Source organism: Jaculus jaculus, chromosome 1 (assembly GCF_020740685.1).
Source record: "Jaculus jaculus isolate mJacJac1 chromosome 1, mJacJac1.mat.Y.cur, whole genome shotgun sequence".
Classification (NCBI taxonomy): Eukaryota; Metazoa; Chordata; class Mammalia; order Rodentia; family Dipodidae; genus Jaculus; species Jaculus jaculus.
The window spans coordinates 11212306-11236569 of NC_059102.1; the positions used below are offsets into that span (position 1 = coordinate 11212306).

Sequence of the window (24264 nt, forward strand, 5' to 3'; positions counted from 1 at the left end):
ACCCAGCACTTGGTAGGCAGGGGTAAGAGGATTGCCTTGAGTTCAAGGCCACTCTGAGACTACATAGTGAAATCCAGGTCAGCCTGGGCTAGAATGAGACCCTACTTCGAAAGATAAAATAAAAAATAGATTCTTTCACTATTTTCATGATTATATGTCTCATTGAATGACACAAAGTGAACTCTCTCCTACAGGAGAGTGTGAAGTGTATGTATAGAGACTGAAGGTTTAGGAGAGTGTGTCTGGCAGGGGAGTTGAGTAGGTGCATTGAGGCACGCTGGTTAAGGGTCTGCTCTATAATTGGTCAGTAGAGGGACAAGAAAGGTGCTGCATGGACTTCAGGTAGATAACATCACACGTACCTGTACTGATTGGAGTTGTTGGAAACCACACATCTAGAATAAAAATGGAACACGTTAAGATTTTTAGAGGTAACTTTTTTTTTTTTAATTTTTTTGAGGCATGGTTTCACTCTAGCCCAGGCTGACCTAGAATTCACTGCAGATTCTCAGGGTGGCCTCAAACTCATGGAGATCCTCCTACCCCTTCCCTATGAGTGCTCAGATTAAAAGCATGTGCCAGCACACCCGGCCAGGTAACTTTTGAGTTCCACGGGCATCAGTCTGATAAATAAGGGCGCTCACGTTCCTCTCAAGGGTGCTGTGACACACGTCCTCATCCACAACAGGCACAAAGGTGGAAGCTGGAAGTGGGCAAGTTTGAGGCCAGTCGGGGCTACAGAGCAAGACCTATGTCTCTAAAAGGGTTAATACCTTAAGGACATGATAATCCTATTTCTTACAATAAAGCTTCTCAAGCTGGGTGTGGTGGCACATGTCTTTAATCCCAGCACTCACGTGGCAGAGGTGGAAAGATCACCGTGAGTTCTAGACCACCCTACGACGACATAGTGAATTCCAGGTCAGCATGAGCTAGAGTAAAACACTAGCTAGTAACTCTTATCTCTATAAACCAAATGAAAATAAATAAATAAATAAATAAGGTTTATCAAATCTGTGGCTATTTTAGTTGACAACAGTAATGACCATAACACTTCTTTCTACCTAACTGCAAAACAATATAAATCCTTCAACAATAAAAGATTTCTTTTGTTTTTGTTTTTTTTTTCTTTTTGATGCAGTGTCTCGCTGTGTAGATCATCCTGACACTGAACTCACACTGCTGCCTCTGCCTCAGAATTGCTGGGAATACAAGCCCATGCCATCATGCACAGGTGGTGTAGGGATTTGTTAACACACAAATATATGCATGAGTTTTACTGAGTTATATTCCTAATATAAGGAGAAAGAAACAAAAAAAAAAAAAAACATAAGGAGAAAGTAGACTGAACACCAGATTTCCGCTCTCTATCTGGTGACTGAGTATTTAATGCGTCCAGCTGCATCAAGCTGCTGGACTGGACCTGAAACCACCAAGCAAAAAGAACTCTCCCTTCCTTAAGTTGCTGTTGTCAGTTATGCTTTATGAGCAAACAAAAAAATAACTTATAAAGCAGGAGTAGGAGAGGATGTCTGAGCAGCTCAGGATTGGGTGAGGGTTGCTAATGCTACGGTGTCACAAGTTTCATGAGGACCAGTGTCCTGCTGAGCCTGACTGAACAGGCTCTAGTGTTGAAGAGTTTGGGAACAGTCATTACAGGGAGCAGGCCTCTCCTATGGACTGACTAGAGATGAAAAATCTGGTGTGCCTGGAGAAATGAACAAACACAGTGGGGACAAACATTCCTGATGTCTGGCCATCCCTGTAACGTGAGCCAGCCTGCTACACCTGCCACCAGCTACACGGGACAATCTTAAAATAGTGGGCCTCATAAGACATGCAAGAACGAGCCTGAAAAAAAAAAAAAAAAGCACGAGCCTGAAGACCCAGAACATGAGATGGAAATGACACACACTTACCGCCGACTGTAGGATCATAGCCTAAAGTGAGAGAGAAGAAAACGTTCGGTGAGGAACATCAGGCAGGAATGTTGGGAAAGACTCAGAGATACAGCCAGGTTGATCTAGAACTTTAGCCTATTGCTCGGGGATCCGTGGTTTGCTTCATTGTTGGGCACTACTGACAGTGTGGTCCCTTATGTCACTCATTATGTGGAAGCCGTCACATGGTGGATGAGGTTCCCAACCACCGTCAATTCTGCTTGACATGAATCTCACAAAGAATTGCCATGGGATGTAAGAGACACCCCCCACCTACCAAGCAAGGACTGAAGCTTAAAAATACTGAACATTTGTGAACAACAAAGAAGCAAACATATGACCAGCAGGAAGTCCCCCAGATATACAAATGGTAAAGATATGAGGCTCTTTTAAATACAGTCTCCTAGAATTGACAAGCCAGGAGAGTATAAAAGGCCTTACTATTCCGAAAGCCAGAAAAGGACAATGAAATCTGTGGCTCCAAATTTAACTTTTAACTTTATAGTGAACCACAGATGTAAAGTCCCTTCTGTGACACCATACCGTACCTGAGCAGATAACACCAGCGTCTTCATGGTGACCACAGTTATGGGAGAACCATTCTCGGCTCTGGCACTGCCAGAGAGTGGATTCCGTCCCTGAGCATTCCACGTCATCCAGAGTGATGGGGCCAGAGCCAGAGCCAAAGAAAGCATTTCCTGGGGCACTTGTGGCATTTCCACAGCCCAGCTGTCTGCAGACCACCTGTGCATCCTGAAGGCTCCAAGAGTCATCACACACTGTTCCCCATCTCCCTGCGTGATAAATTTCCACACGTCCAGCACAGACACCAGAGGAGTTATGATTGACCAGTCTCAAGGAGGCATCTGAAAGACGCATGCAGGGGAACATGAGGATCATGTGCCCCAAAATATCAAAGGCTAATGAAGCACGGGCCTGTTCCCCACCTCTGAACCTCCCAGAGCAGATGTTCTCACATCAGAGCAGAGGCTCTGAACTCCCACATAGAAGGCTAGACGGGGCCCCAAGCCACAGAGTATTTGGACCCCTCTCAGCTCAAACAGGAAGGGCTTCCTAACGACATCACCAGCACTGTAGTAACAGATCTAAGATCATGTCCACCCCTCAATCTACATGTCTCATAGACTGGTGAAAAACTTTTGTCTCACAGGGAGGCGCCATGAAATAGGACTCCATATCCATCACTAAAGCCCTTCCTTGACTCCCCTTGTGACCTGAGTGCATAGTCAAGGCAGAGCTGTCTGATTTACCAAGCCTCGTGGATCACATCAGGCTCTTCCTTACCATTTGGGAAGGAGTTATACCAAGCAAGAAAGCCCGAGTTCTGGACGCTGTGATCACTTCGGAAACGAACAGTCATTCGGTTGTTAGAAGATGTGAAAATCTGCCCACTGTTATTACAGATCTTTGCCAGCAAATTCGTGGTCGATGAACCATCAAAGATTTCAATATAGTCATAAGGGCAAGATTGTGCCAACTCCAACCTGTAAAGAATAAATGCAATCAAGTCAGCACTGACATTGCTATTGGTCTTCTGTCTTCCAGAGTCTGTGCATGGTGAGTGACGCTGTGAACGTGGGTTTCTCTTCCAACTCTTCCTCCTCCAGGTCAGAGGACTTCCCTGCTGCCTCCTTGGAGGAATCCCATCATGGTGCCAGCGTGGCCATAGCCCATGACAGTGATAAACATCCCAGCCCAGGAAGCCTAAACTAGAGGGTGCTGAGGAGAACCCACCTTTCCCCTGGGGAGACTTACTGCAGGTTTCTGAAGCCCAGGTTGATGCGATAACCAGACCGCACTTGGATTTCCCACACACACCGGGCATTGTTGGGGTACAGTCCAGGGTAGTTTGGGCTGGAGAATGTCCCACTGGGGTTGTTCAAGAAGCCACCACAACCAGGAGATGATACTATTGAGGAGAAGGAGGGGAATAGAGGAAAGGAAAAGAGCGGAGAGAAGAGGAGAGTGAGGAAAGGAGAAGGAGGACAAGGATAATTGATCATCTTTAGGAGAGACTCTCATGTGTCCATCCTCCACACACCATGACATGATGTAATTAGAGAGATGCCAATATTAGGATTATCATATAGCCATGCAATGAGGAACGTGCATTAATCTTACCATATTGTATGTATTATATTGTAATGTTGTCAGTGCCATTCAAATGCTTATTCTAATTTAATATATTCCCTTAAGTGAAAATGGGATATATATAATGTCATGGTAAAAAATCTTTTAGTGTGTGTATATAAAATGTTTGTCAAAGTTACAAAAGTAACTGTGGAGTTATTTATTTATTCTTTTAATAAATATGGCTTCTTTTATTTATTTGTTTGTTTGTTTGTCATTTTAGAAACAGGTTCTCATTCTATAGCCCAGGCTGACCTAAAATTGGCAACAATCTCTTGTAATAACCTCCAAGTACTGGGTTTACAGGCAGGAGTCACCACAGTCAGCTTTTACAGTAAGCATTTTCTGAGTGGTGGACACAGCAGGTCAGAGGATACAATTTTGAAAAGGAAACAGGCTGTGGCTTCTAGGAAACGCACTTGGGTCAAAAAAAAAAAAAAAGACAATCTTTTGCAATGTACCAATATCCACTCTGAATCGTCAGCTCTGCTCCTGTGAGAGGCTCAACCGACCCCCGAATACAGTGGGGAGCTTGAACACTCCTGAAGGCTCTCCCTCTTCCACTCTACCGGTCTTCCATCCTCCACTTCTCCCTCAAAGAGCCAAGCTCCTGCCCACCTGCAGCCTCCCCAGTAGCTCTTCTGACAGGAAGAACCTTCCTGGAATGAACTTGTTCCTCTTTAAGGCTCAGCCCACGTCTCAGGAAGTTCCCTTAACCCTCCCCTCAGGAAAGGCTTCTCACGTGTTCCTGATCATCCTGTGCCCCTCCAATGGCAGTGCCTGGCACAACCTAAATGACAGACACAGTCAATTCTACAAGAAATAGATAGGTCTGAGAACACTTGAGGCAGGAGGTTAGTTTGTCTCTGTTCTCATTTGGTACCTTACAACCACTCTGCATGGAGATGTGACCACACACCTGGGGCCAAAGCTTAAGACAATCAACAAATTGAATGGTGAACTCTTATAAAGTCCATGCTGGGCAGCAGCCCTGGCCTCACAGCAGTGCAAGACATTGGCTTCTTTCCTAACGAAAAATATTACTGAAAAGATATGCCGAGATTCCTTTGTGAAATATCCTTCATTGTGGTCACTTATAGCAATGACATATAAACTATTTTGTTCAAATGCAGTCATTTTCTGTTGTGGAAGAGGGGGGCTGAAGCATTGTAGATCCACAGAGTGGGTAGGAGGACCCTGAAGCAAGGTCCTCTCACTTTCCCACAGGGACTAAGTGAGGCCTTCATGCCCCACAGTGGATACCAAGACACCACTGCAGAGGGTCCCTGGGGTGGTGGGCATTGGGTTAAGAGGATGGAAGATTATACCCTGTTATATTATATACATATATACATATATATAATAAAATTATTTGAAAACCTAAATCATGTTCTAATGTGTGAACAACAATATTAACCACAGCTTAATAATTCATGCCATTTTTGTAATATAATACAAAGTAGCATTAGATGATGCAAAAAATAGTGACATAAAAATCAGAATTTCTTCCCCACTGTTAGTGCTGGAACTGTGGCCTTGCACATATGAGACAAACACTCTAACCCTGACCCACAACCACACTCAGCCACATCACTGTTTAGGAGACATATAAAGGTTGGGTTTTGTTGGTGGTAGTGTTTTTTTTGTTTGTTTGTTTGTTTTGTTTTTTGAGGTAAGGTCTCACTCTGGTCCAGGCTGACCTGAAATTGACTATGTAGTCTGAGGGTGGCTTTGAGTTCAAGGCAATCCTACCAATGCCTCTGGAGCGCTGGGATTAAAGGTATGTGCCACCATGCCCAGCTTAGAAAGGTTTTAAAACATTTAATATTGTGTAATTACCCAGGAAAGTCTGATGACTTATGAAATGATCCATTTCTCATCTGTCTTCCTTCTTCCTCCAAAGCTTTACAGATACTTCAACAAATACATTCCTTTATTTTTTGGTGAAAACCTATCTGCCTCAGTTATTGACATAAAGCAAAGAAACTCCCCTCTGCTTCCTCCCCGTCCTCTGCTCCCCGTTCTTGTCCGAGGTATGCGACCTCAGGCTGGGTAGCAAGTGCGGGGTGGAGGGCAAGGACCACTCTGTGGGTGGCGGAGCTACGCTTCGTAGAAAATGGACTTTGTGATGAGCCAGTTGGGGGATCAGAATGGTGCTGTACCTCAGGTAGCAAATGTGACACTTACCTGTACTGATTGTGCTTGTTGGGTACCACACATCTATAATGAAAATGGAACCGATTAAGATTTTTAATAGGTAAAAACTGAATTCCATGATCATCAATCTGATAGAGCAATTTGAATCCTTTCCTTTTAATGGGCTGGTGTTTCACGTGCCTTCAACCGCAGCACTCAAGGAGTGTGGAGCAGCAGGAATGCAAGCCTGGGGCCAGTCTAGGCCACATAGCCAGCCCTGTGCACCAAACCTTGTATACATTAATTAAATAACCATTACCGTTCCTTCCTGTGTGGTGTGCCCAAGCCTTGACTATTCTATGTTACACTGGTAATGGCCAAAAGTTCCAGTACAACTGCATCATATATTGTCATTGTGACACTAGGCTAATGGGGGACATTATGAAATTTCCTTTTTGTACTGTTTTTAAACAGTGCCTCACTATTAGACCACACTGGCAATGAACTCACCCTTCTCCTGCCTCCACTGTAGAGCTACTGGATTGTATCTGTGTGACAGATAGCAGAGGGTGCCAAAACAGCTCCAGACTGGTTGAAGGGTGCTAAGGTCTGTTGTATCATGAACCCCACAATGTCATGGCTCTGCTTTGCGGGTCTGGGGTTGGAGAGCTTGGGCGGCGGGGAGATAGTCAGTTACAGGTGACGAGCCTCTCCTATGGACTGACTAGAGATGCAAATTCTAGTTGGCCAGACTACTGAAGGACCTGGGGGGGTGGGGGGCGGAGGCGGGCAAAACCTTCTGAGGTCTAGAGAGAAGCAATGGGGACCAGCTTGCAGGGCTTATTATCCTGGGAGAGTGGGCCTCATGTGATATGCAGGAAAGAATACTGGAGACCCAAAACATGAGATGGAAATCACAGACACTTACCACCTATTGTGGGATCATATCCTGAAGCAAGAGAGAAGAAAAGCACAGGTGAGCAAACATCTGGGAGGAATGGCTGGAACCACCCAGAGACACAGCCACGTGACTTAAAATCTGACCCCACTGCTAAAGGACTCAGTGCTCTGTTGCGTTCTTGGGTTAGGGTTTAGAGTTGAGGTTTTTTTTTTTTTTAGAGATAAGGTCTTGCTCTAGCCCAGGCTGACCTGGAATTCACTGTGTAGTCTCAGGGTGGCCTCGAACTCATGGAGACCCTCCTACCTCTGCCTCCCGAGTGTAGGGATCGAAGGCGTGCACCACCACGCCTGGCTAGAGGTCAGCTTTTAACCCACCCTGCACACACCTTCCTGGAACAGCGCTAATTTCCAGCAATAGATTCTCTGCCTCAAACCCGGGTGCAGTTTGCTACGCATCTGCTCTAGTCTGTTCTCACTGACATATCAGCTGGCTTTTCAGTTAAGCAACCCTTTGTCAAATCCACAAGTGGTAATGGCAAGCATTCTGACTGAGCTCCACTTTACGCTTTCCCTGGGAATATTCTCTTCCATGCCTGCACTCCTTTGATGATTAGCCTTTCTAAACCACCCCCAGATGTGCTCTCTTACGTTTCTTAACCAGTTTTCTACAACCTGGACGGTAACAGATGACCTTTCCCCAGTAAACGACCAGCTTCCCTTTCAGCTGCGGGGATCTCCGGGAGGAACTCAGCCCATGAGGCTGCTCCCTTACAAACTCTGTTTTTCTGAGATGATGTTTCTGTGATACCCTCTGGTATCTGGGGTCCAAGCATTGTGCAATGACAGGAGCGATGTGCCCCTTTTCTCAAGCCTGGCCAAGGGAATAGGATATCCGCTCCTATAGGTGGTTCCTCACAGGCACTAGGTGCTTATGACAGAACTGTCCCCTCTCATCAGATCACAGTCGGTCTTCCCTCTCTTTTGGTTATTTCCATCCCCTTCTGTTCCACTTTCAACTGCAAAGAAAGTCTCATTATCTCATATTCAGCAGGTTCATCACAAACATGCTTCTAAAAGTCAATAGACGTAAGGCATCTGACAGGGAATTAACTAAATTCCTGGATACTGTTTAAAGTGTCCTTGGTTCAGCTCTGAAGAACATTTAGAAAAATCAGGCCACAGACAAATTACGCACCGGCTCCAACAGTATCTTGGTTCTATACCCATTCGGGATGAGTTCCCCACAGTCCCATCTAATGACTATCTTGCTGCCTCCAGTCTCTCAGTGCTCAGACGTCAGACAAGAATTCTTCAAGGAAATACTGAACCTTAGATAGATTTGATTACAAAAGTGGCAGTAGCCATTGAGCCATATTTCCTACCCAGCTCTCCCAGCTGTCTGTCGGGGTCATGTGTAAGTGGTGCACAGGGAACAGCTCTCCTCATTCCCCTGGTCCACGTCCTGAGTGGCTCTCTCCAGCACGCCTGGGCCCCGAGAGTCTGATGACCCCGCTTGCTTCTCCTCCCAGCAGCCGCACCAGCAACAGGGGGTGGGTCGTCGATTCCACCTCAACCTAACAATTGTCCCCTTTAGAACCAGAGTCTCTGATGCTGCTGGAGCACTGGGATTTGTTAAGGTGAGTTGGTTACAACATTGCCATAGGTGAGTTGGTTTAACATCGCCATAAAGGGGTTTCTCTTTTAGTCTTTGAGGCAGTGTCTCACCATGTGGCCCACTCTGGCATTGAACTCACGCTTCTCCTGCCTGTGCCTTTGAACTGCTGGGGTTACAAGCGCGTGATGCCATGCCCATCTCGTGAGGTTTTTTATTATACAAACATGTGCAGAAGTGTTACTGCCTAACATTCCTAAAACAAGGAGAAAGAAAATGAAGAGAAAGTTCATGGAACTCTCTCTGCCTCCTGGCTGGGAACTCTGCTTGGCCAGCTGCCTCACACTTTTGCTGCCACACTTTTCATTTTTTAATCATGATGAAATTTATGTTCAAACTATAAGCCAGTTAAGATGGTGGCGTAGGTACCACGCCAAAGCAGCCTGGGGGGGGGGAGACCAAAAAACTCAGCAAAATATACACTTTTACTAAAAAGTGAGGTGTATAGGAAATTGAAGCAGCGGAGAAACGGAGAAGTAGGAGAGATCCAGAGCATCCAGAGCGCGCACAGGCCGGCAAAAGCAGCTCTGGCAGCTCGGCCAACTGCGGCAGCGGCGCACCAGAAAGCCGCCAGGCTCGGCTCCAGCCGCAGGAAAAGCCAGGTGCGGGCGCTTCCCTCACACCGCGCTCTCCGCAACTCGGAAACGTGAGGGGAGAGCGGCAGCGAGCAGCGGAGGAGCAGACCGCGCGGTAGAAGATCACGTGGAGCCGCGAGACAACCAGAGCAGCTGCGGCTCCCTCCCCTCCCCCACCACCTGAGCCCAGCTCCGGCAAACAGAGCAGCGGCCCGGGACCCGGCCACGCCAACTTGAGCCGACAGCGGGACCCAAGCAGGAGCAGAGTTCGGCAGCAACATCAGCGGCTCTGGCACCAGTAACAGCGGCCTAAGCAGCCCAGACCCAGGAGCGGCAACAACAGCTGTTTAGCAGCAGAAGCTTCAGCTGCTGACAGACCCAGTGGGGGAGCTGATCTGCAGGGCCACAGTTGCCAGTCTTGGCTTGCCCCGCAGGAAAAGCCAGTGCCCAGCTCCAGAAATCAGAACAGCAGCCCGACGAACCATGCAGCAACTTGACTGAGACTGAAAGGCCCAAGAATTCAAAAGCTCAGAAATACTATCACGCTCCAAAGGGAGCTTAAGCGGGCCACCTGCATACCTCAAACTCCAGGTTTTACTCTCTGTTAGAAGCAAGTAAAGAATCCCTCTTCTCATTATATTAGAGCCCGCTCCTAATATAAAACTAGGTAAAAAGGGCATGAGATAGCCCTCAGGGATGGGAAATGAGTAATAAAGTAGACCACTTATTTAGTTTCTGTAAATAGCCTGCACCATAAGCCTTAATAGCCCACACTGTAAGCCTTAGTAGCTCGCACCATAAGCTGTAGCAGCCTGCCTCAGACCACCAAGGTCACAGGAGGCTGATACCATACTCTGTTACCCCCACCTAAGGAATTGCACAAGTGCTGACCTCCAAGGTCACAGGAGACTGGAACCATACTCTGCTACTCCCACCCAAGGACCTGCGCAAACGCTGACCACCAAGGTCATAGTCATAAGAGAGTGATTGGTCCATGAGGGGCTTGAGCAAAGTAAACTAATTGGCTTAGAAACTGTGGGGTGGCACAAACTGACTGGCTAACACCCTGCAGGGGCTCCTGATATTAAATAATGATTGGTCTAATACACAGGCTTTGTTAGAAACCCTATAAAAACTACCCCATTCCTGCATTCAGGGCTCTGCAGTCCTCTACCCCTGTGCGGTGTACGACTGTGGGCCCCAGCGCGCTTGGAATAAAATCCTCTTGCAGTTTGCATCAAGACCGCTTCTCGTGAGTGAGTGATTTGGGGTGTCGCCTTATCCGGGCAGAGCGTGGGGACCCCCTGCGGGGGTTTTTTCCCACAAGACCAAACTCATCCAAGGTAACTGGGTTTATACCAGGGAAGGGTCTCATTTGTTCACAAGCTGACTTGGTCCCTCAACAGACCAGAAATCTTAACCTCTATGTTGATAGAGGATCTGGTTGTTATAATAACTACTCTGGCATACATAATTGGGGCTGTTTTTGACTGAATGGGTACAGTGTTTAGTTAACTTTTAGAATCTACCAGTGTTTTATTCCACTCAGACTACTTGAATACCCCCATAGCAGGGAAACTAAACCCCTAGGAGCACCTTTGTAGATACTCTGAGAGTCTTAAGAGCCACATCTAACACCTCAAGCTCCTACCCTAAAAATATATAACATCAAACTATAAGCCAACATGAGCCCTCTGTCATGAGGCTGCTTTTGTCAGTGTTTTGCTGTAGTGGTAGTGGGTATGAACAGGGCAGCTTATCTGGGTGGACTGAGGTAGGCTGAGGCTAGAAGACTACGTTATGCCGAGCCAGGGTGGGGGTGGTAAAAAGTGCTGTACTTCAGGTGGAAAATGTGACACTTACTTGTCGTGGTTGGAGCTATTGAAGTTGCCACACCTAGAATGAAAACGGAACCAGTTAAGATTGTTAATGGATAAAATTTCAATCCCATATGCATCAGTCTAATGAAGCAAGTGAAATCCTTTTCTTGTAATGGGGTTGTGGCACATGCCTTCAGCCACAGAACTCAAGGAGAGAAAAGCAGAAGAGATGTAGTTTGAGGCTACTCTGGGCTAACAGAGTAAGGCCAGTATGACAAAAATATTTAATTGATTAGCTAATTAATAAGCCTATTTTTTCAACAAGGTTTCTCAAAGCCTTGATCATTCTAGTTGACACTGAAAATGGCCAAAACACTTCCCTTCATAACTGCATAGAATTTTTTTTAATTAATTAATTTATTTATTTGAGAGCGACAGACACAGAGAGAAAGACAGATAGAGGGAGAGAGAGAGAATGGGTGCGCCAGGGCTTCCAGCCTCTGCAAACGAACTCCAGACACGTGCGCCCCCTTGTGCATCTGGCTAACGTGGGACCTGGGGAACCGAGCCTCGAACCGGGGTCCTTAGGCTTCACAGGCAAGCGCTTAACCGCTAAGCCATCTCTCCAGCCCTGCATAGAATATTTACATTGCAACACACAGAATTATCGAGGGCAGTCAACGATTTCTCCTTTTTTCCTTTTGAGACTGTTTCTCACCATGTAGAGCACACTGGCATTGAACTCACACTCCTCCTGCCTCAGAACTGCTTGGATCCAAGCACAGGCTACCATGCAGCTGTGAAGGGATTCATTAGTACACAAACACATGCACAAGGATGACTCTACCATAGTCTTAAAATAAAAAGAAATAAAATAAAATCAGGAAGAAGTGAATGGACTTCCAGCATTCAGTGCTCTCTACCATGTGACTGGGAATGTAACGTGGCCAGCTGCCTCAGGCTCGTGTTGGCACACCTTTCCCCATCACGATGGACTGTATCCTCAAACTGAAGGCCAAGATGAACCCTTCCTTCCTTAAGTTACTTTTGTCAGTTTTGTTGTTGTTGTTATTGCTGCAGCAATGAGAATATAATTAATACAGCTGGCACTGGCAAAGGATGCCAGCGCAGCTCAGGACCAGGTGAGGTGTGCGAATGCCTGCTGTACCATGAACTCCACGATGACACGGGCCCTGCGTAGCCTGCACGGAAATAAGGCCTGGTGTTGGAGGGCTGTGGGGACAGTTGGTCACAGGTGGCAGGCTTCTCCTATGGACTGACTATAGATACAAACCCTGGTTGGCCAGGCCAACTGATGGCCCAAACAGAGTTGGGAAGACCATGCTGAGGTCGAGAGAGAAGGCCGACCCTGCTGCAACTGATGCCAGCTCCAAGGGACCATCCTTGGAAAGTGGGCCTCATCTGACATGTAGGAAAGAAGCCTGGAGACTCAGAACATGAGATGGAAATCCTGGACACTTACACCTACTGTGGGATCCTATCCTAAAGAGGGAAGGAAGAGCGCGGGTGAGAAAACATCTGGGAGGAATGGCTGGAACGACTCTGAGACCCAGCCGGGTGACTCACAGTCTGACCCCATTCATTACTCAGGGCTCTGTGATCTGCTGCATCCTTATGCTTGGGTTTAGAGTTGAACTTTTAACCCACCCTGCAAAACACTTTACTGACACAGGACTCATTTCCAGCAGTAGAGTCTCTTTATTAACCCTGCGTGCAGTTTTCTATATATTTTGTTGTGTTCTGTTCTCTCTGACATGTCAGCTGCCTTATCAGCAAGGCATCACTTTGCCAAATCTTCACACAGCATTGGCAGCATTCCTTTTTTTTTATCTCCTTTTTACTCTTTCCTTAGATAGGCTTAGCTCAATACACTCTCTCATGGTTAAATAGGCAGTCTGCCTGCAGCAGAACAGTCCCTCTAATCAGACTGTCAGACCGTCTGCCTTCCCTCTCTTGGTCATTTGTGTCCCTCTGCTTTCTCTGTCAACCGCAATAAAGAAAGACCCATTTTCTCATTCTCAGCAGCCTCTTCACAAGCAGCCATCTGCGCTTTCAGGCATCTTGCGGAGAATTAACTATATTCCTTGGCGACTGTTTAAGAAGAGTGTCCTTGGTTCCTCTCTGAGGGAAATCTAGAAAAATCGGGCTGCAAACAAATTAGGAACTGTCTCCAACAGCATCTTGGTCCTGTTCCCATTCAGGGACAAGTCCCCACGACCCCAACTCATCACTAACTTGCCACCTTCTCTCCAGTTTCTCGGTGCTCAGACCTCAGACGAGAATTCATCAAGGAGATACTGAACCTTACACAGATTTTGGTTACAAAATTGGCAGCAGCCCTTGTGTCTCCTGACCAGCTCCCCCAGCTATCTGTCAGGGAGCACTGGTAAGTGGAGCAGAGGGAGCTGCTCCCCAGATTGCGCTTGGGCACATCCTTAGTGGCTCGCTCCCCCCGCACGCGGGCCCTGAGATATACCCACACGGGCTTCTCGTCCTAGAAGCCGCACCAGCAACAGGGGGTGGGTCATCCACTCCACCTCAACCTAACAATTGTCCCCTTTGGAACCAGAATGTCTGATGCTGCAGGAGCACTGGGATTTGTTCAGGTGAATTGGTGACGACATTGCCATAAAGGGGTTTCTTTATATAGCTTTTGAGGCAGTGTCTCACTGTGTGGCCCATACTGACATTCAATGCACACTTCTCCTGCTTGTGCCTATGAGCTGCTGGGATTATGAGCATCTTATACAATGCCCAGCTTGTGAGGGGTTCTCCGTTAGACTAACGCATGCACAGGTTTTCTTGAGTCATATTCCTAAAATAAAGGCCAGAGTTCCCCATGGGCAATGGCAGACAGACAGGTATTTAAAGCCTGGAAATGACCGAGGCCCAAAGCCTTCTACCAGGAACAGCACAGAACAAGCACCCAGCGGCCGTGGAAGGCCCAGGGGATTCTCCATGGCTTCGCCTGATGCCCTAGTGATGCTACCAGACACTGCTCTGGTCACTTTAACAAATTTCAGTGCTCTAGCAGCATCAGAAATTCGGGTTCCAAAGGGGACAATTGTTAGGTAGAGGTGGAGCAGACGACTCAACAGTTGCTCGTGCAGCTGCTGGGAAGAGAAGCCAGCATGGGTCAGTACAGGGCCCGGCATGTTGGAGTGAGCCACTCAGGATGTGGACAAGGGCAATGAGGAGAGCTTTCCCTGTGTACCTCTTACATGTGAGCCCTGACAGATAGTTGGGAGAGCTGGGTAGGAGTTATGAAACTCAAGGGCTACTTACAAAAAAAAGTGTAGGGAAGTTTATCTTTATAACCATGAGGTTGGTGCCACTTACACCTGCTATGATGACCAACATAGAAAGAAATAACAGTACACCAACCAAATGAAGGGACACCAGCAAAATTTGGTGGTTCATTTAAATTAGGGTGTTAGAAGAACTCTAATTTTCCTAGGTGTCTGAGGTGAGAAGCTCCCATGTAAAAGAGAAAAACAACCAGATAAATGTGTACTGTTTGTCTGGAGAGATGACTTAGTAGTTGGGGCACCTGTGTTCAAAGCCTGGGGACCCAGGTTCGATTAAGATGCACAAGGTGGTGCATGTACGTGGAGATCATTTGCAGAGCTAGAGGCCCTGGCATGTCCATTCTCTCTCTCTCTCACTCTCACTCTCTCTCTCTCTTACATAATGAATAATCACAAAAAAAAAATTTAAGTGTATTGTCACCTGAACAGATGACTCCTGCGTCCTCAGAATGGGCACAGTTATGGATAAGCCAGCCACGGTGGTTGCAGTTCCACAGGTAAGACTCGTGCCCATTGCAGGCCACGTCATCCATGACGATGGGGCCCGAGCCCTGTCCAAACCGGGCATTGCCTAGGGCAGACACGGCCCAGCCGCAGCCCAGCTGCCTGCAGACCACGTTGGCATCGTTGGTGTCCCAGCTGTCGTCACACACGGTGCCCCAGGAACCTCCGTATAGGACCTCCACGCGGCCCTGGCAGCGGTCTCCTCCGTTCACCAGCCTCAGGGCCAGCCCAGAATCGGTTCCTAGAGCGACACAATGGCAGTCGTTAAGCAGGCGCTGTGAAAACTCAGCGAGATGTCACTCGTTCTCATGGTGAAATGCTTTCTCTATGTCTCTTGGGTTCACTAAGTGGGGTACAGTGGTGGGTATCTGGCCTGTAGAATTACAGGCCTCCTGGAGGCTAGACATAAGCAGGACATCAAGGATCTTTAGCCTTCTCTGTGGTTAATATGTGGGGTTTAAATAATATGGTACTTTTCTTATTTGAGAACGAGAAAGAGGTAGAATGAGAGAGCAAGAGAGAATGGGCATGCCAGAGCCTCCAGTCACTGCCGAGGAACTCCTGACAACTGTGTCACCTTGTGCATCTAGCTTATGTGGGTCCTGGGGAATTAAACCTGGGGCCCTTGGCTTTGCAGGCACGTTCCACAACCACTAAGCCATCCCTCCCGCCAGGAAGTGTGGACTTGCTGGTGTGGGCTAGGGTCTCTGTGTGTAGTAGGAAAGCTCAGAGGCTCATAGGGGGAACAATAGTGAATCTATGGTAATTTCTGCCAGTCCTGATCCACTGAGTCCAAGATCCTTGTCTTGCAGAACTGGAGTGTCACAGTTGCATAGGACGTGTCCTCTGTGAACCTTTATCTCAGTGGCCAAAATGACAGTTCAGAATCACCATACACCCAAACCTCTGGGCATATTGTCATTTAATTTTTATCATTGTGTTAACTGAGCTGATAAGAACAATCTGAATGTAGGGAAACACATGTCTATGGACAGAGTGTTTTGAACTGGCAAAAGCACAATGGTGCAGGATAAAGAGTTGGACAATATACCCTGGCGGGCCATCACAGCACACGGAGTTCCTGGAAGGTCACCACTGTGCTTAAGGGCTCCAAGGAGAGTCCTCACAGGACTAACAAAATAGAGAAACAGATGGACTGTTGTTTTGATAGAATACTGACATGGGTCTAATAACCGCTATCTTCCCCATGTGCAAGCTGAAAGTGGAACCGTCCTCAACGGGAGAGACTTTAGAAAAGACTTGAGTTAGGGATCACAGACAGTCTTGAACTTCTGGACACATGTGAATATAATATTGTTGACCAGACAACAAGTACCCTGCAAAAATGGGTCAGCAAATTCCACTCCAGCAGGGACTCTGATTCCTGCTCCTGTCACTTGTAAAACAAAGAGCCACGTGCCCAGGCCCCCTTCACAGTACAACGCAGCTGGCAGGTGAAGGGAACCTTCACACTGAGTGAGGTGCAGAGTGGCCAAAGACTTCCATGAGGCCCAGGATTTCCACCCTGCACACGCAGCCATGGCTGTCAGGCTGAAGGCCGGAGCTCAGGCTTAATCCCAAATGCTTACCAATGGGCACAGGTGTTGTAGGCCTCTGCCAACCTAGAGGGGAAAACAGCTGGATTAGAAGGGTGGGCGGTGAGTCGAGGTTGGGTCTAGAACACGTGACTGGGATCAGGAAAGCAGAGGTCAGAGAAGCATCGTGGCTGCAGAGAGCAAGTCCTTTGGTAACACAACAATGATGAGCTACACTGTGTCCACCATAGTGGCAATGAGATAACGCAGACCCAAAAGGGAAACTGCCATTCTGAACTCTGGACTTCCTCACTTTGATCCGATCAACAAATTAGTTCCTACTTGAAATCATTGCGGCATGGGTCTAGTTGAAACAAGGAGGTGATTGGCAGCTTGTCTGGACAAGTGTCTTGTCCCCGGCCACTTTTTTTTGTTGTTGTTGTTTTGTTTTTCAAGGTAGGGTCTCATTCTATCCCAGGATGACCTGGAATTCACTGTGTAGTCTCGGGGTGACCTTGAGCTCACACTGATCCTCCTACCTCTTCCTCTCAAGTGCTGGGATTAACGGTGTGCGCCACCCCACCCGGCTTTCAATGCAACTTTCTATCTCTCCTCATTCTCTCATACAAGGTGAGCATTTCAGCTCCACCACATTCTCCCATCAGATACTCTACCTTATCTCATATCTACGAATATGGAGCAGGCAAGCATGGATGAAATGCTATGGAACTGAGCTGGAATAAGCCTTTTATTCCTTATATTGACTGTTTATGCATTTGACACAGGGCTCAAAAGTCTAACACAAAGAATGAAGTTGAGCTACGTCCCTACTGTCTCCACTGTGAACCATCAGCCAGACACAAAGGCCATAGCAAGGGTCCTGACATGCTCTTTGCATGTTCCACTATCAGCTCAGGCCTAGACCCAGGGTCACAAAATGCAGATCAGACATAAGAAGATGGTAGGGAGAATAAAGTGTCCAACGGGGAAGAGCTCAGGTGACAGCATGCAGCCACCGGAGAGAAGAAAGAAAGAAGTCACACTGTCCTCATGGCTCCATCCTCTGGTTCTAACCTTCTGCCATATTGCTACTGAGATCACCCCTTGTTCCTATCAAATTACAAAACACATTATGCTCTGGGAGGTTCAGTAAGAACTTCATTTACTGTGTCCCACTCTCCCCTATGGGTAATGCCGTGCATATCTAGTCCTTGTTGGGCCATCTGACCATACAGATGGTTGTAGAAAAGGTCACTATGGCAAAGGGCACCTGTGAGAATCTTCCCTCGCTATGTCACCCAGTTGTGTAAACAGGCAGACTCGACTCCTGGTGGGATATAGAGTACTACTTTCTGTTCAGTGCAAAAGGCCAGCTGATGGCAAAATGCACATAAAAGGAGTAGGTCTACACAAGCCCAGGACAAAGGCAGACTTGCGCTTCTGGCTCCAGTGCTGCTGGAAGCTCCTATGCCAACTCAAAATTCCTGCACATGGGAGCAACAAACAGCACTCCAGCTGCAACTCTGCATCCTGCTCCTGTCACACATAAACCAAAGCCCTCCGAAAGCAAGACCCCTTCACTGAACGATGAGCAGACAGGTGAAAAAGCCTTCACGTGGGCTGAGCTGGGACTTGGCCACTCCTTAAACAATACATGTACCCTCATGGTTAGCGTGCTCTTGCTGGAACTTTGAAATAAGCTAAAATGCTTACCAGTAGGCTCAGGTGTTGTACGCCACCATCCTAGAGGAATAATCAGAGCTGGATTAGAAGGGAGGGCTGTGAGTCAAGGTTGGGTCTAGAACATGTATGTGGGTTCAGGAAAGCAGAAGTCAGAGAGGCACTGTGGCTAGGGAGAGCAATTCCTTTGGTAGAAAACCAATGATGAGCTACACCATGCTCTTGAATGTGCACAACATAATAATGGGGTGTCCCAGACCCCTCAAGAGCAACTGAAATTCTGAAGTCAGGCTCTTGTATAAAAGTACACTCAGGCTGGAGAGATGGCTCAGTGGTTAAGCACTTGCCTGTGATGCCTAAGAACCCCAGTTCGAGGCTCATTTCCCCAGGTCCCATGTGAGCCAGATTCACAAGGGGGCACACACATCTGGAGTTCATTGGCAGTGGCTGGAAGCCCTGGCACACCCATTCTCTCTCTCTCCCTCTATCTGTCTTTCTCTCTGTGTCTGTTGCTCTCAAATCAATAATAACAAAGAAATGAATAAACAAAAGTACCACTCATCTATATCTGGAGAATATGACATGAAAATTTTCTGTTGGTTCTTGAGTCATGACTTCTATTCAAGGCAATGCCTTACATTACAAATAACCCACAACAGATCCTCCTTCTGTCATCTAAAACAGTACTAGGACAGTTCTAGGACCAAGATAGGTCAAGCATTGGACTTTCCTCTAACCCTGGTTCAGGCAGAAGCATTATGACATAGGCTCATCAAGAGCCACCTCTAAACCCTTAGGAAATTGCAGAAGGTTCTGGCCTTGAAGGATATTCTATAGTCTAACTCATCCCTCGCTACTCTATGGGGTTGTGAGACTATTAGGGAGAAAGGGCACAGGAGTTAAGAGATAGTTGACTCACCTGGAGTGGGTGATGAGTTCTGTTGAGCATCTGTGAAAAAGGCAAACTATATATTAACTCCACAGCATTAGGGCTAGCAATACTAGATCTTGGTGAATGACACAGAGTACCTGGCACTTGGCCCTGCCCATTGCCTGCCCCTGAGTGGGGATTGCCTGCCATCCACACTCCCAAGAAGATGTCCCTGTGAAGGGTCAATAGGATTCTCTCCCTGGTACCTCCTCAAAGTGAGAAGTATATCTGGATGTGGTGACCACCGAACTTTCTGTGTCCAGGATGTCCAGTGTCTCTGGTTTTAACTGTCTCAGCTCCTGTTGCCATTCTGACATGGGACCATTCAGACCTCAGAGCACATCCAGTCCCCCACCACACTATATGTGCAGCACAGACCCTGAGGGAGATGTAGTCTGGACACAGGACCCTAACCATGTCTGCCATGGCTGCCCACAATGCACACCTTCAGCCACCAGTTCAGCCATTAGAGACACTTGTGGAGCATCTCAGCCAAAGCTTCTCTTCTTCAGGAGACACTGTGACTTGGACTCTCCTTAGTGACATGGTCTCTCCCTGTTTCTCTGACACCAGCATTGTAAGATGAACTAAAACTGACTATCAGCAAAGCACTAATGTGAATTTGCAGAACTGAGAAACAGAACATGCAAGAAGAACTTTTGTCCAGGAGGAAGACGAACACAGAGAGGATCTAAGGTTCTTAGCAGCTCACATGAGCAGATGACTCCTGCGTCCTCAGAATGGGCACAGTTATGGTTGAGCCAGCCACGGTGGTTGCAGTTCCACAGGTAAGACTCGTGCCCATTGCAGGCCACGTCATCCATGACAATGGGGCCTGAGCCCTGACCAAACCGGGCATTGCCTAGGGCAGACACGGCCCAGCCGCAGCCCAGCTGCCTGCAGACCACGTTGGCATCGTTGGTGTCCCAGTTGTCATCACACACGGTGCCCCAGGACCCTCCGTATAGGACCTCCACGCGGCCCTGGCAGCGGTCTCCTCCGTTCACCAGCCTCACGGCCAGCCCAGGATCAGTTCCTAGAGAGACACAATGGCATTCGTTAAGCAGGCGCTGTGAAAACTCAGCGAGATGTCACTCGTTCTCATGGTGAAATGCTTTCTCTATGTCTCTTGGGTTCACTAAGTGGGGTACAGTGGTGGGTATCTGGCCTGTAGAATTACGGGCCTCCTGGAGCCTATACATAAGCAGGACATCAAGGATCTTTAGCCTTTTCCTCTGTGGTTAATTTGTGGGGTTTAAATAATATGGTACTTTACTTATTTGACAACGAGAAAGAGGTAGAATGAGAGAGCAAGAGAAAATGGGCATGCCAGAGCCTCCAGTCACTGCCGAGGAACTCCTGACAACTGTGTCACCTTGTGCATCTAGCTTATGTGGGTCATGGGGAATCAAACCTTAGGCCCTTGGCTTTGCAGGCACGTGCCACAACCACTAAGCCATCCCTCCCGCCAGGAAGTGTGGACTTGCTGGTGTGGGCTAGGGTCTCTGTGGGTAATAGGGAAGCTCAGAGGCTCATAGGGGGAACAACAGTGAATCTATGGTAATTTCTGCCAATCCTGATCCACTGAGTCCAAGATCCTTGACTTCTTGCAGACCCAAGTGTCACACTTGCATTGGACATGTCCTGCTGTGAAGCTTCATCTGAGTGGCCAAATGACAGAGTTCGGAATCACCATAGACCCAAATCTCTGAGCATGTTGTCATTTAATTTTTTCACTTTGTTAATTCAGGTGGGAAGAACATCCCTGAATGTCGGGAGTCACATTTCTATAGACAGGGGGCTCTGACCTGGCAAAGGCACAATGCTGGGCTGGAGAGGTGGTTTAGTGGTTTAGGTGTTTGCCTACAAAGCCAAAGGATCCTGGTTTGATTCTCCAGGACCCACATAAGCAAGATGTACAAGAGTGCACATGCATCTGGAGTTTGTTTGAAGTGGTTGGAGGCCCTGGAGCTACCATTTTCTCCAACTCTCTTTCTCTCTCTCTCTCAAATAAATAAATAAGATATATTAATTGTTTTAAGTACAATGCTACAGGAAAAAGAGTTGGACAAAAAGCCTGGTGGGCCATCACAGCACACAGAGTTCCTGGAAGGAGACCACTGTGGCTAAGAACTTCAAGTAGAGTCCTCACAGGACTAACAAAATAGATAGGGGAGCAGTTGGACTCTTTTTCCTGGTGGAATACAGACATGGGAATAATGAGTGCTCATTATTTCCTCATGTGCAAAAGGCAAGCCTAGTACTGTTGACCAGACAACAAGAACCCTGCAAACATGACTCAGCAAACTCCACTCCAGCAGGGACTCTGATTCCTGCTTCTGTCACTTGTAAAACAAAGAGCCTCAAGCCCTGGCCCCCTGCACAGTACAATGCAGCTGGCAGGTGAAGGGAACCTTCATATTGAGTGAGGTGCAGAGTGGCCAAAGACTTCCATGAGGCCCAGGATTTCCACCCTGCACACGCAGCCATGGCTGTCAGGCTGAAGGCCGGAGCTCAGGCTTAATCCCAAATGCTTACCAATGGGCACAGGTGTTGTAGGCCTCTGCCAACCTAGAGGGGAAAACAGCTGGATTAGAAGGGTGGGCGGTGAGTCGAGGTTGGGTCTAGAACACGTGACTGGGATCAGGAAAGCAGAGGTCAGAGAAGCATCGTGGCTGCAGAGAGCAAGTCCTTTGGTAACACAACAATGATGAGCTACACTGTGTCCACCATAGTGGCAATGAGATAACGCAGACCCAAAAGGGAAACTGCCATTCTGAACTCTGGACTTCCTCACTTTGATCCGATCAACAAATTAGTTCCTACTTGGAATCATTGCAGCATGGGTCTAGTTGAAACAAGGAGGTGATTGGCAGCTTGTCTGGACAAGTGTCTTGTCCCCGGCCACTTTTTTGTTGTTGTTGTTGTTGTTTTGTTTTTCAAGGTATGGTCTCACTCTATCCCAACAAACACATGTGCTCTCATGGTTAGCGTGCTAATGCTGGGGCTTTGTCATAAGCCAAAATGCTTACCAGTGGTCTCAGGTGTTGTAGGCCACCATCCTAGAGTAGAAATCAGAGCTGGATTAGAAGGGAGGGCTGTGAGTCAAGGTTGGGTCTAGAACATGTGTGTGGGTTCAGGAAAGCAGAAGTCAGAGAGGCACTGTGGCTAGGGAGAGCAAATTCTTTGGTAGAAAACCAATGATGAGCTACACCATGCTGTTGAATGTGCACAACATAACAATTGCCAGTTATGTAAAAATGTCCCTTCAAGAACAACTGCAAGTCTGAATTCTGGCTCTTTTATAAAAGTACCACTCATCTATATCTGGAGAATATGACATGAAAATTTTCTGTAGTTCTTGAGTTATGACTTCTATTCAAGGCAATGCTTTCCATCAGAAATGGCCCACCACAGATCCTTCTTCTTGCATCTACAAATAGTACCAGGGAGTTCTAGAATCAAGATAGGTCAAGCATTGGACTTTCCTCTAACCCTGGTTCAGGCAGAACCATTATGTCATAGAAAAAATCAAGAACCACCACTAAACCTTTAGGAAATTGCAGAAGGTTCTGGCATTGAAGGATATTCTATAGTCTATCTCATCCCTTGCTACTCTCTGGAGTTATGAGACTATTAGGGAGAAAGGGCACAGGAGTTAAGAGATAGTTGACTCACCTGGAGTGGGTGATGAGTTCTGTTGAGCATCTGTGAAAAAGGCAAACTATATATTAACTCCACAGCATTAGGGCTAGCAATACTAGATCCTGGTGAATGACACAGAGTAGATTGGCACTTGGCCCTCCCATTGCCTGCCCCAGAGTGAGGACTGCCTGCCATCCACACTCCCAAGAAGATGTCCCTGTGAAGGGTCAATAGGATTCTCTCCCTGGTGCCTCCTCAAAGTGAGAAGTATATCTGGATGTGGTGACCACCGAACCTTCTGTGTCCAGGATGTCCAGTGTCTCTGGTTTTAACTGTCTCAGCTCCTATTGACATTCTGCCATGGGACCATCAAGAACTCAGAGCACATCCAGTCCCCCACCACACTAGATGTGGGCCACAGACCCAGAAGGAGCTGTAGTCTGGACACAGGACCTGACCCATGTCTGCAATAGCTGCCCACAATGCACACGTGCAGCCCCCAGTTCAGCCATTAGAGACCCTTGTGGAGCATTTCAGCCAAAGCTTCTCTTCTTCAGGAGACACTGTGAGTTGGACTCTCCTTAGTGACATGGTCTCTCCCTGTTTCTCTGACACCAGCATTGTAATATGAACTAAAACCGACTATCAGCAAGGCAGAAACCGCTGAAACTGATCCAGAGTAAGTCTCTTCTTCCTGTTAGTTTATTTTTAAGGTATTTGTACCAAGACAGCAAGTCTAGCACTCAAAGATGAGCCAGGTCACTACTGTCCCCGAGGCCAATGCACAGCCCGAAACTAAGGATCCAGACAACCTCCTTGGATGCTCCAACACCCGATGCCTTGACTCGGGGTTGCAAAAGATGTACTGAGAGCAGATTGGGCACAAGAAGGTGGCAGGGAGAGGCAAGTGTCCAAATGGGGAGGTGCAGGCATTCACAGCGTCCAGCCACCAACAGAGAAGAAAGAGAGAAGTCGCACCTTCCTATTGGCTCCATTCTCTGGCTCAAACCTCCTGCCATATTTGTACTGCGATGAACATTTCTTCCTACCAAATTGCCAACAAAAGTTATTCTCTTTGGGGGTCAGCTGGTGTGCTATTTCCTCCGCTCACCTTTGGGTTATGCAGAGCATATATATAATCCTTGGTGGGCCATCTGAGTATACAGATAGTTCTAAGAAAGGCTACTGTGGCCAGCGGTACCAATTAGAGTCTTCCCTGGATGTATCAGCCAGAGTTATGTAAATAGGTGGACTCTGACTCCTGGTGGGATGTAAATTGTTGCTTTCTGGCAAGGGGGAAAAGCCAGCTGACAGCAAACCCCACACACAAAAAGAGTAGGTCTACACAAGCCTAGGGACACGGACTGGGGCTCCCCTTCCCGCACTGGACTTGGAGCACAGGCCTAGAGAGCACAGCAGACCCTGCACCCTAGCTGAGTGCCAACA

The 24264-nt window shown here is 47.5% G+C and overlaps 1 protein-coding gene across 1 annotated transcript in view; it reads right to left on the reverse strand.

The window, feature by feature from the left end:
* The window catches only part of LOC101616931 (deleted in malignant brain tumors 1 protein-like), a 53323-nt gene that overhangs the window by 16182 nt on the left and 12877 nt on the right, over positions 1 to 24264 (reverse strand). The window contains exons 4-16 of the mRNA XM_045141736.1: positions 22852 to 22881; positions 22206 to 22235; positions 19886 to 20209; positions 19162 to 19191; positions 16617 to 16649; positions 14945 to 15268; positions 14359 to 14384; positions 12191 to 12196; positions 9309 to 9333; positions 8323 to 8337; positions 2489 to 2806; positions 1920 to 1940; positions 645 to 703 (exon numbers count right to left, since the gene is read on the reverse strand). Coding sequence (XP_044997671.1) covers positions 645 to 703; positions 1920 to 1940; positions 2489 to 2806; positions 8323 to 8337; positions 9309 to 9333; positions 12191 to 12196; positions 14359 to 14384; positions 14945 to 15268; positions 16617 to 16649; positions 19162 to 19191; positions 19886 to 20209; positions 22206 to 22235; positions 22852 to 22881 — 1241 coding nt within the window. The remainder of the gene's footprint in view (positions 1 to 644; positions 704 to 1919; positions 1941 to 2488; positions 2807 to 8322; positions 8338 to 9308; positions 9334 to 12190; positions 12197 to 14358; positions 14385 to 14944; positions 15269 to 16616; positions 16650 to 19161; positions 19192 to 19885; positions 20210 to 22205; positions 22236 to 22851; positions 22882 to 24264) is intronic.